At 39.0% G+C, this 12756-nt stretch overlaps 1 protein-coding gene across 1 annotated transcript; it reads right to left on the bottom strand.

Moving 5' to 3' along the window:
• Positions 1-5588: 5588 nt before the first annotated feature.
• DIRAS2 (DIRAS family GTPase 2) lies at positions 5589-6565 on the bottom strand. The gene has a single exon (XM_075138326.1). It carries the CDS (start codon positions 6563-6565, stop codon positions 5966-5968), a length of 600 nt encoding a protein of 199 aa, XP_074994427.1. The 3' UTR covers positions 5589-5965.
• Positions 6566-12756: the final 6191 nt, after the last annotated feature.

The raw sequence follows: 12756 nt of genomic DNA, 5'->3' as shown, positions 1-12756 counted from the left end.
GGTGCTTATCTGCTTAACCTGGGAAGGGCTGGACGCTGTTACTGAACACCTGCCAGAGGTTTCTGCTTTTGAAGAACTGAGACCCCCTGGACTAAAGAGGAAAGAAAAAAGAGCTAAAATCCTGTGGCTAGTGAGTGTGTTCTCCCACACAGGCATACAAATTAGCCATCCATTGTAGAGTTGCTTATATAAGGAGTTAGAGATTTGATTAGATCACTGAGTGAGCAGCAATTTCTCTCCTTGTGTAACCTACTGTTGTGATGTCCATAACAGCAGTGTTCGATAGTGCAGCTCAGCGTGACCACCAAATATTGATTTTTCCTTTGAAAATACATTTAGGAGTCCTTGCTAACCTCAGAACTTCCTGGGAAATAGTAAGTTCATGTAAAATCTTCTGACATTCCCATTTTCCAACCCCCCGTCCCCCAAATTATATTCCTTCTGCCTCTTTATTACAATGATCCAACTGCGCAGGGGACAGGTGGCCCACAGGTAAAATCTGGAATTAAATTCATATGCCTAAGCATACAGCACTATTGTACTGTGATTTTAAGAAAGCCTAACCTTGAATAAATTAGTAAATAGGCTGACAGTCTGTTTTTAAGGACCAAGCTGACCAGCAGCAGGAACTGAACCAAATAAGGAAGGGAAGTACCAGAAGCAAAGGATCTTTACAACAGCACTGAGCAAAAGCTGCTGTAAAGCAGATATATATTAGAGTGATTGACACCTCAGTACTCTCCCTATCTCTCTCTGAAAGCTAATGAAAAATGATCCTTCTCCTCTTATATATGGAAAAAAAAATATTTGCCATACACCCCTTATGGAAAAACACCTCATCTGCTTCTTTATTTCCTCCTTTTTCTACTGAAATGAATACAAATACAATGGCAGCTTCCATGTGACAGACACTGTCATCCGCAGCTTTGAGAGCATCAGGATAGAGATGCACTGGTAGGCTCCATTGTGGGCCATTTCTTAGCATCTGAATGAGGAATAAATACATCTGACTGAACAACAAATGCTCCTTTGCGCTTCAGTTCCATTATGATTTTCAATAGGTCCAGTATGACTCTTTATAAAAAATAGTGCTCAACCAAGGTAAACCATACGAAACAGAAGAGGCTTAATGCTTTCTCTAAACCTCATATTCCTCTGGATAATTTAGAGAAGAGTCTATCCTTCACAAGAGCATCCAGGTATATACTTTCCAAGGTGCTCAAGCTCTGCTCTCCCTCTCTTTCCAGTTTTTAGTGGAGTTGGACTTCAGACACCAATGACTACATGAAATAAGCTTGTGGATTAATTAGAAAATGTACATAGAAGGTGGGTGGGACATGCCAGTTAAAATGGCCGTGAACTAAATGCGACAAGTACATATTCACAACTTTGAATGAGAGTATGTGTTAACAATGAAAATATTTTCCAGTGGGAAACGGGAGTAGTAACCAATGACAAAAAATTCAGAGGCAGGCAAATTTTGTAATGCTTGTGGTGTTTCTGTGGAATATGATGGGGCAAACATCTATAAAGCAATTACTGACTGTATTGTGCGAACCCCAGGACACTGACTTGGCACATCCACTATTCCACAGTAGGCTGTGTCAGAATCAGGACGAAGCATGGTAAATGATGGTGTATTAGAAGAAAAAAAATGAATAATAGGAATTATTAGGAGTTCTGGGCTGTCTTTTACTAAAAATAAAAGGCTTTGTGGACTGTCACGTCCAATTACTTCACAAAGATATGAAATATGCATTCAATACTCAGTATTTTGTCACTGGTTCCAACGCCTACCAATATGCCTAAGTATCCAAGCTTGTTTGTTGATCCCTCCCTCTGTTGAATGTGAATCATTGCTTACATACCAAAATGATTATTTAACTGAACAACTGTTACGACATCTTCTGAATTGCAAGAAGTGTTAAAGTATTATATGTGATGTTTTTTGCAACAGGTGGTTATACAATATGCAGTAGTAGGAAATTTTGCAAAAACATCAGGAATTTGGTGGAAATGAGGAGGAATAGCAGGATCCATATTGTAAGTTTCGATTTTGCAGAAGCACCAAGTTTTATCTGTCATTATTTTAAAGTAAATAATACAACATAGACTACCTTCCAGAACTGCTTTTTGATGGCCAAAAGAAAGACCCACTGATAATCTATGTTTTATGAAGGTAGATTGCTTTGAAAGTGTAGGTGTTTGCCACCATATAATAAAAGAAAGGTAAATGTTAGATAAGACAATACTGCTCCAATTCTCTCAGAACTTTTCAGGAGTCTGATTTGTATAGCTGAAGACTTTAGGACACTGCCTAACATGTAAGAATCTATTTTGATTTAGAGAATTGTCTTTACAACTTCTAAAATATACATACTTAATATACTTATGAAACAAACACAATGCTGGCACCAACAAGGCTTCTTCCAAAAACAAACACAATGCTGGCACCAACAAGGCTTCTTCCAAACTTGTGCTTCCATTTAAAACTTTATTTTGTATGTTCAGAACATCACTGGAAACATAGAAACTTGTAGGCACAAATGACTTCATATCCAGAGTTTTTGAATAAAATATCTGCTAATGAAATGGCAACAACACATTTTCATGATAACTATATATCTTAGTATTTCATATATACATATAAAAGTCATGCATTGTAAAGAGTTGTTTTGTCTAGATTATGTTTTCTGGGTGCTAAAATTCACTGCAGATCTTACACGTTTTAAATATGTTGTATTTTTTCTGTACATTTTAAAGAGTTTATTATATTGATACCACATTGCCAAAGAAAACACAAAATGTAACAAAGGTGTATATTTTCTCTATTTACCTTACAGTTTTTTCCCTGTATTAAAAAAAATTAGTTGTATAAGTAATAGCAAAACAAATGTTTTAAACCAGCTCACAAGTATGTAAGATATGTAAAATCTAGTAGTATAAACTAGGATGACAATGCAAGGATATAAAATATGTTCTGTTTCGAGTCTGTGGTCCGTGAGTAATATTGCTTCTGTACTGGCCTTGCTTTGACACATGCAAGTCCATGAAATAATTCATGGCTTATTACATAGCAGGTGAGGAATCAGCTGGAAATTAAAGGAAATGGTCCTCAAGCCTAACAACTGGCAGCTGCTTGTTTTATTTCCAGATTTGCCATACAATTACTCTTTTCTTGCTATGAGGCACATTCAAAAAAAGTCCAGGGCCAAATTTCAGCCTGTAATATCCTTGCAGTCATAACTTTTTGAGTCTAATTCAGATCCCCTATATGCTACTTCTGCAAGGTTCTTTACTATGTAAATAATTCCTGCAGTTAAAGTAATAATGTTCGTCTTTATATGGCCTTTTTTCTTTGAGTTTCTATCATTATTCCATGCTGGCTGCTTAGGCATGTGCCATGTATGATGACCTTTGGCACCGGCGTGTTAGCATAAACAGGAGAACTCTGTATTGCTGACCTCTGTATGTCGCCCATTACTCCTTAAGTGTGATCACTCTTCCGATTTTCCAGTTTCATTAGTGGAATCCAATGCTGTGAAGATACCTGTGAAGATGAGTATCTTCAGCCATTTGCTCACAAACAGAGCAGATATATAAACATGTATAAAAGTCTTACTAAACATAGTGCTTGTAAATGTTTTGCATCCCTGATCTGGAAATACTGTTTGATCTATTGACAGACTGACAAGAAAAAGATGCACTTAGCCATATAAGCCATACCACGTTTCTTTATGCATTTTAGAAACTGTTTAAGAATGCGAAGAGGCAGTCTGACCAAACGCAGAGCGAGCACTGGACTGGGACTGAGGAGATCTGCTTTTGTTCCTGGGTCCGCCACTAGCTTGCTGTGTGCAGTTTCTTCCCCTCTTCGTGCCTCAGTTTCACCACCTGCAAAGTTAAAAGTTTAGAGAATTGTCCCCTGTAAAGTGCTTTGAGATTTATGGAGAAACACCATCGTGTAAGAGCCAGGAATTTATTGCTAAGGAAGAGCCTTAGCTTTTTTTCATGCTTTCTCCAATTTTCTCTTCTAATACAATGAAGTAAACACATAAAGTTCTGTCTTCTTTGAAATCAGTAGGAGTTTCATGCTTGATTTTAATGGTGCCAGAATTTCTTCTGAGTGAATGACGGAAGTTGTGCTCCTTTCTAGACAGTGCTAGTACCAATTCTTCCTCAAACAAATGTGTGCTATCATCCTAGCTGTGAAATGCCTGCACTTTTGTTTGGAAGGTGGAAGGTAAGCAAGCAATAGCTCTGAGAGCAACACAGTAACAATTTTTAATGCAAATACTGCATTTGAACAGCTCCTAGAAGATATTTATAATGCAACAGCATGCGTACTAATAATACTAGTACTTGACTGCATTTCCCCATAGTATGATTTTGACATAAACATTTACCAAAAATATGGTGGTTTGTTTTTATTATTTCAAAGCTGTTCCTAAGGTGCAATTTGTAATTTATACAATTTTTATGTGTCCTTTAAAAAATGTATGTGCTTCTTTTATCTTAGATGGTCTTTGTTATCAGTAGGATACATACTTTACTCATTCACATTAGTTTTTAAAAAAGCTTTGGAGAGAGATCCAGAAAAGCTCACATTTTGTACACTTTTTCCCCTTCCAAAGGTTTTGAGAAGAGCAGTTTCCCCTGGCAGGTGGCTTGAACCAGTTTTTTTCTATTCAGAACTTTGTATTGCATGGTAATGCAGTACTGACTGCAACTTAGTATGCCAAATCCTGTAGTACTTATCCCAGCAAATCTTCTCTTAGAGACTTTTGTGGGCCCTAACTCCAGACATAGGATTTGATTCTATAAATAGTCACAGCAGTTCAAATTATGAGTTTAAATGGTAAATATAAAACCCTTCAGACAATATAAAGGCAATAGATCTAGTAGTGCATGAATGCAAAACCATTCTAGTTGGAATATAGTAACGTAAAGAAGTTTCACTCAGCTAATCTGGTAATTTGAATAAAAACTTTGTATACTACACCGACCCCTCTTCAAGGGTACCACCAGTTCAACAGACTTTCCTTTCATTCACTAATCACATTGTGTGTTCATTTAGCCATCAGCAGCATTTGAACTGAGCCTTCCCCATAGAGGCTTTTGTAGGGGACTCCCCAGCCAGTCCTCCCTGGGGAAGATTTCTGTTTGTATACATACACCATTTTTATACAATCTGACATTCTCTACAGGTAAACATGTGCTCTCCTGAAACACATTGGGGCCAGAAATATAGGTCATTCTTGAAGCGATGGGTCTGGAAAAGGAGATGATCTCCATCTCTCCCACAGGAGCTGGCTTCTCCTCATCCTTCAGTTCAAACTGCGTCATACTAGAAAGAAATCTCATGCTGGGGGGGTAGAGAGAATCTCTGTTCCTATTAACTGTGCTACCCCCACACTTCCTTTTAGTGTGAAATTCGTTTATTTGGCAGATCCGAGACGACCTTATGCACACTGCCCCACCAGTCAGTAATGAAAATTGAACGGAATTGTTTGTCCACAGCATTCTTAAAGGGTGATAACAGCACCCCGCATGTATTTATACGTTCTAGGTTTCTTCATGGCCATTTCTTTGTTTTTCTTCTAACGTTATACATTGCCTTCTCTTGCAGTTATATGCAAACGTAAATAATATGAAGTTGACTTCCCAAATCTTCCACGTTACACTAAGGATGAAATTTCTTTTCTTCTGTAAACTGCAAAATTAGATATCCTGTCCTATCTTTCTTTTTCTTCCTGATTTTTTTCACTGATAGCTGAAGTACGCGATTTTTTAATTGTTGGCTTTTTTCATAGTAACTACAGTAACTCATTTTTTCAAATTCCAAATATTTCTTTTAAAACAGATACTAATAAATAGGGCCTTGTATGGTTGTTTGCTGTCTATAGGTTTTACATGGGTATTGTTGACAGTTGAGACTGCATGACTGACTCCTGACAGTGCAATTTCACATCACCACACATTTGCCTTTCAGCTTCTCTTTCCTTTTCTGCTGCTTGCTTTTTTTGCCATCAATTTGTAAACTCACAGTCCTGCGTTTCTCTAGGTTTAGCAATTCTTGGAATAACTCTTTCACGTTGTGGTTCAGTTTGGCAGAGGTCTCCATGAAGGCACATTTCCACTTCTTTGCCATGGCTTCCCCTTCACTGCTGTCCACCTCTCGATTTTGGTTCTCATCATTTTTGTTCCCCACTAGCATTATTGGAATGCTTTCCACATCTCCTTTAATCTGACATATTTGTTCATAGATAGGTTTGAGTTCCTCCAAGGACTGTCGGCTGGTGATAGAGTAAACCAAAATGAAAGCATGTCCTTTAGAAATAGAAAGACGTTGCATGGCTGGAAATTGATGGCTCCCTGTAGTGTCGGTTATCTGCAAAGTGCATATGCTCTTATCACAGCTGATCACCTGCCGATAGGTGTCTTCAATGGTAGGGATGTAGCTCTCTCTGAAAGTGCCCTTCACAAATCTCAAGACCAAAGAACTTTTGCCCACTCCTCCAGCTCCAAACACAACCACCCTGTAATCATTGCTTTGCTCAGGCATGTTTCTCGGTGTGTCTGTGCTCAGCTAGAGGGAAAAATCTAGGAAAGAAAATGACAAAAAGAACAGGACAGATATTAATATAGGTACATGTGGAGAGTGCACTTTGTGATATCTTTCCTAGTAAGAGACATTAATGTGATGTAAGTGATAGTATACTAGTTGCAGTAATTTAAGAAAACTTGCAGTGGGTTACAGAATGATTTATTGCAGTAGTAAATACAGGATTTGCAATCCAGCCTGGACTGGTAACAAAAGACCATCTTCATCACTTTGTGACTTATTTTAAATTAACATTGTGAGTTTAAGTATTCTTCCTACTGGACTAACATTCCCAGAAATAAAAAGCTGCAGCTGGGAAATGGTATTTCAGCAAGGCCAAGCTCAAACAAATTGTAGAAACTGAATTACTCTTCTGTCTCTAAAACAAGTCTCCTCAAATCATTGTTGAAACACACTGGTGTACGCATGTATGACAGTCAATTACTCTAAACATGCCATCACTTCAGTAGTTAGCAAATTTATCACCCGTACAACTAGACAACACTCCTGAGTGATATTTAAGATGTATTTGTAGCTTATTCAGCAATAGCACCAAGTATGCTTGGTTTCTAACTCTTTGGGGAGCATGTGCCCCACTTCGATGTGTTTTTCCATTTGCGTTTTCAGGTCATTTTGGTAAACTGAGACTGTTCATGTTCAGTCTGCCTTTTCATTCTAATCTTTATTTCACAGCAGATGATATTTGACTGGAGACATGCTACACTTATCAGAAAGGTTGTGCAGGCATCTTCACAACATTTTTAAGTGGCATATATTGTCAAGGTTGGCAAATGAATATGTCAAAGGTCACAAAACTGTGATCCCTGAAGTCAGTTCCCTTTGACAAAACCTGTCTGTGAACAGTAGGACCACAGATATTGTCATCATTATTAAATAACAGAAATAGTAAAGCTTTCACAGGGTTGCAAGCTGTAGTTGTTTTAGAATTTGTTGAAATAGATGTGATTAATTTGTCCTCCCATCAGTAGCAGCTCATTAGGTACGCAGCATGTACAAGTCTCTTTTTATACTTAGTGAGATCTAAGCAAATAAACACTAAAAAATTGAACCCTAAAAGTTGAAAAGAGTTTAGGATAATGTTACTTTTCAGACCAAAACTAGGTATATAAAAAGTATGTGTGGAACAGGTGCAAAATTTGCTGCACCTACATTTGTTCTTAGGAAAATGGGCTGATTTAATAGGGAACTTTATCCACATGCCCTGACTGTGCCAGATTATTGAATTTGCCTGTTGCAATGTTACCTGGGTAGCAGCTAATCCAGAACAACGCAAAGGGATTTCTTGCTGAATAAGGAAAGCCTTCAAGCTATTTCTTCACTGCAGCAGAAGGAGTGATTTCATTGTGGGGCAAGATTTTATATTACCCTTTACCTGCCTAACATGGGGAGAATAGCAGTGATGCTGTAGAGGTATGGATGTGAGTGCCCTTATCCCAGTTGCCAGCCCATACTGAATTTTATGCTTCTGCATCTTTGACGCTGTTGCTGCCTGTGCCAGTTCGATTAAAGCTATGGCTACCCATGCTGCACTAATGTCTTCATTTTGCTGTTCAAGCATACCCTGATTTTGTTATTCTTCTTGTTCAGGGCATCCTATTCTGTCCTAATTATAATGTCTGAGTAAGCTGAAAACATCTGTCTTTACATAATATTGTAAGGAGTTGAAGGAGTTGTACTTCCTCATCTGCCACACCGTAGGCAGAATAACCAGTGCAACCGGGGATGCTGATCCTGAGGCAAAGTGGAGAGCTGCCACAGCTCTGCCTACCCAGCCTGGCTTCAGGCAGAAGGCAGCTTCGCCCCTTCCATCTCTCCTACGCGGCAGTCACTGTCAGTCTTAGAGACCTGTTTAAATATAGGAAAGATTGATAAATAAGAGTGTTCGTCCTGAGGCACTGAAGCAAATTTGTTTCTCTCTGACAGCAGAATTTAAGGAATGGAAAGAAGAGTAGTTTCAGAAAACACTGGCGTATGTGTTTATATAAGAGGGAAAATCCTCTGTGAACAAGAAAAATGGGCGAGCAGCTCATGCTGTTGAGAAAACAAACAAAACCAAGGTAGCTAGCACGAAATGAGACCAGCAGGACGCTGTTCCACTGAGAATAAACTTGTACCTAAGAGCTGCAAACATGCAAATTCAGAACAGTCGTAGAGCTTAGAGTCGTGGGTGACTGCAGAGAATGAGCTATCATAAGAATTATAGTTTAATAATTTTTGTGAGCAAAAAGGCAAGGGAGAAAAACATGGCTATTTGACCTCAGAAGCAGCTTAAGCATTGCACAATCAGATAATAGGTAGCCTAGGAACGATGGGATGATGAGAAAAAATCCACTATGAAAATTTTTACTATGAAAATCAGTGAAATATGGCATAGAGAAGTAAAAATTTAAAAGCTCGCTGAGAACACTCCTGCTATATTAAACTTCATGCTTTAAGCATACTTAGAAATCTCCAAGAAAACTGGCACATATGGTTGCCCAAAAGTTAGAACAAATTGAAATGTGGCACTTAATGGCATGAAGTATTAAGCACCCAAAAAGCTTCTAAGGGACCCTGAAATGGCATGGTAACAGTCCTCAAATACATAGTAAGTTGTTGCAAAGAGGGACAGTGTACATCTGTAGTGGAAAAAAACTGGAATTAATGGGCTTACATTGTAGAAGAGATTCACATTAGACAATAGGAAAACTTTACAGTGGTAAGAAGAGCACACCGATTGCTTAGGGAGATTTTGCAGAAATCTTTAGAAATGTCTTTAGAAATGACCATAGAATCACAGAATTATTCAGGCTGGCAGGGACCTGAGGAGGTCTCTGGTCCAGCCTGCTGGTCACAGCAGGGTCAGCCATGAGACCAGACAAGGTTGTTCTGTCCTGTCAGGATTTGAAAACCTCCAGCATTTCCCACAGCCTCTCTGGGCAACCTGTTCCACTGCTGAATTACCCTCAGCGTGATTTCTTCCCCCTTATATCTAGTCTGAACTACTTGTGTTTCAACTCACACCTGAACCTCCTCCAACCGTCCATTGCTCTGAAGAGTTTGACTCCATCTTCTTGGCGGCTTTCCTGTAGGTTTTGGGGGCTGCTGTTTGGTGGCCCCCGAACGGCGCATTCTCCAGGCTGAACCACCCCTGGTCCCTCAGCCTGCAGGGCAGGACAGTGCTGCAGCCCTGGACACCTCGGTGCCCTCAGCTGAACTTGCTCCAGTTTATTGATGTGTTTCCTCTGCTGGGGGTGCCAAAACCAGACAAACTACATTGTTGTCTCATAAGCGCTGAGCAGAGGGGGATTATCACTTCCCTCGACCGACGGGCCATGCTCCTGTCCATACAGCCCCGGACATGGTGGGCCTTCTTTGCAGCCAGGGCCACTGCTGGCCATGCCCAGTCGCTGTCCACCATGCCTCCCTTCTCCACAGAGCTGCTCCCCAGCCTGGGTTGCTGCAAAGGAGCCGCAACCTTAGTTGCTGTCTCGTTTGTCCCACATGCAGGTCTGTCAGTCCTAAAGATCCTCAGTTTTACCACGATAAACAATACAGATTATTTTATTTTTTGTCCTGCTAAAGAGCTGGAAGCAAACAAAACAAAAAGCTCATGCAAGGCTTTTTAATCACACCGGAGAAAGGCTTCCCTAAATAATTTTTACCATGTGGTTGTATTCTCTACGTCAGAGATTATCCTGCAGTGAAAATCATTCTGCGTGACTGTGGTACACTTGCATCCAGTTGTGCATTTGTGGATGCTTTTCATACCGCCCTATTAGCACATTGATTTTTCTTTGTCTTAAAATATGTTAACTAAAACACACAACAGGACAAAATAATGTACCACATTATTTCATCAGCTTTCAATATTCTGGCCAATGTGGGTATGGATAAATTAACTTGAAAGAAGTCTGACTTTTCAGATGTACAAAATCCTCTCTGATTCATGCTTTGAGAACCTTGCCTGTTTCATAATCTGCACACAGAAAACAGCAGTTGCTTTTTACAATTTAGAACTGACTTACTCTGGAGTTTGTGTGTAATAAAGCCTCCTTTGCTGCCTTTGCTACTTTCATAAACTACATCAGTGAAAATTTACTCTCATGCCCTGAAGTGTCAGGTTTAACAAAACTATCCTCACTTAAAAAGGCAAAGCACTTTTCATAACATACATCCATACCCTTCATTTTTTAATTGTTTGGTTGCAAAGTTCAGCAAGTTAGTGAGTCTCCATATACCTCTGCTGACTTAGCTCTGTTTTCTGCAGATGCTCCGCTAGCACAAGGCTCGAGTTGCTGCAGCTCAGCTGCTGCGGGTGAGCTCGACCAGCTATTCACTGGGACAAAAGGCTGCCTCCAGTTCAAACTCAACTACAGACCTTTACGTTGGTCTGCATTCTTTCCCTAGCTGCTTGTGACATGCCAGGTAAAAGAACTGAAAGGTTGTTCTGACACGAGGATACAGTTTAAGGACCAAGCCATTTTTATATAAAATCAGTTATTTTGTTGTACAATGATAACAAAAATATGCATTTAAAAATGTTTAAACGAAGTACCTTGCATTACAGATAGTTCAAACCTTGCACTTGATAGTTCAAACTCTTAATGTCTTTGGGTGACTAATTACATGTGGGTGTGTTAGCATTGAATAAATCGATGTCACTGATCCTGTATTTAGCCCCTGGATCTCCCTAGTTATCTCCTACCTTTAATCGTTTTTTTATGGTCTAACTTTTCTATCAATTATATTTATGACTTGCCTCTTACGTTTGTATTTAAGCCATGAATAACGAATGCAACAAGGGGCAAAAGGTACAGGGAGGCTGAAAAATAACTGCTGAAAATTAATCTACTTGAATACTTACCTTTAGAGTAACATGAGATTAGAATCTCACAGCTGGTGAGCCCCTCCAGTTTGTATTTGAAAGTAGGTATAGAAAAAATTGCTCACTCTCCAGTCCTTCCACAGTTTTGGTTTTGTTGCAAAAGATTTTCACCATGTTGGCATCGTTAGACTTCCATGAAATGTCACAGGTTGCAAATTTCTTTGAAATATTTTGGCTAGATGGTATCTTTTAGGGTAGTGTGTTTCATAAAACAACCTGATACTACTTTTGCTGTCTGGAGTCAGAGGCTTTGATTGCGTCTTAACTGATCTAGTTCTTGAGGTTTTATGATGTCCTACTGAGATGTCAGTCTGATATGCAATACAGCAATTGTCAGATGCTGTCTATTAATTTCCTGAAAGCTCTTTTTCCTCAGGCAAAATCATCTCATGTCAGTCACTGATTTTTTTTTTTTTAAAGTCTAAGGAGATGTCTCTGTTTATATTGTCATTGTTAATGATGAAAATCCAATAAAGTACAAGCAATGCATTTAGTTCAAAAGCTTGCATCAACCTAAACTAACAGTCCATCAGGCTACCCAGTGATCAAACCACTATGCAAGGGTACAAGGTGCAGGGTGAAGAATAATGCCAAATGTAGTTATAGATTAACATGGATTTCAGCATGGTTGTAAGGTTAATGGCCATTTCACCATATCAAAGGTGAAAAAGATACACATTATTTACACACAAGAGGGAAAGAGAGCTCTGCAAGGAGTTTTTATTTGTCCATTATGTATATAAACAGCCATTTCTCGGGGAGTATTTTTGCCATATCTGTCAATGAACATGGACTTAAAGAATGGGGATTTTCGTACTTCCAGTGTCTTCATCTTTTACTACAAGACTCGCTTTTTCATTCTTTTTCTTTCTTTTTCTTTGCTTGCTTTGCTTTGGTCTTCTCAAATCAATGGAAAGTTGGACATGTTTGAAGACAAAATGATAACAGTTAAAACAGCTTTTTCTTGCAACATGAGGTTCTAGTCCATGTAGAAAGCACTTTTTTTATTCTCATGCTGAACAAAATTTTCTTTGAAAGTCTGCTTCTTGATGATCAGCTAGTGTAAATTGTGACTTCTTCACTGCATAAATGCTGTAGCCCTTTTGATTTATGTCAGCTCTGGCTTTTATGCAGGTATTGTTCTTGCCATCTTTGTTAACAGAGAAGAGTATTTTCATACTGTTAATGCCTGTGTCACTGATATTTGAGCAAAGCCTTGACCAGAGATAAGTATCCATTCAAAATACCTCCTCATTTTGCTTTG

The sequence above is a fragment of the Calonectris borealis genome, chromosome Z (assembly GCF_964195595.1).
Source record: "Calonectris borealis chromosome Z, bCalBor7.hap1.2, whole genome shotgun sequence".
Lineage (NCBI taxonomy): Eukaryota > Metazoa > Chordata > Aves > Procellariiformes > Procellariidae > Calonectris > Calonectris borealis.
Note: the sequence above shows the minus strand (reverse complement) of the source record. Positions and strands in the feature narration are given on the sequence as shown.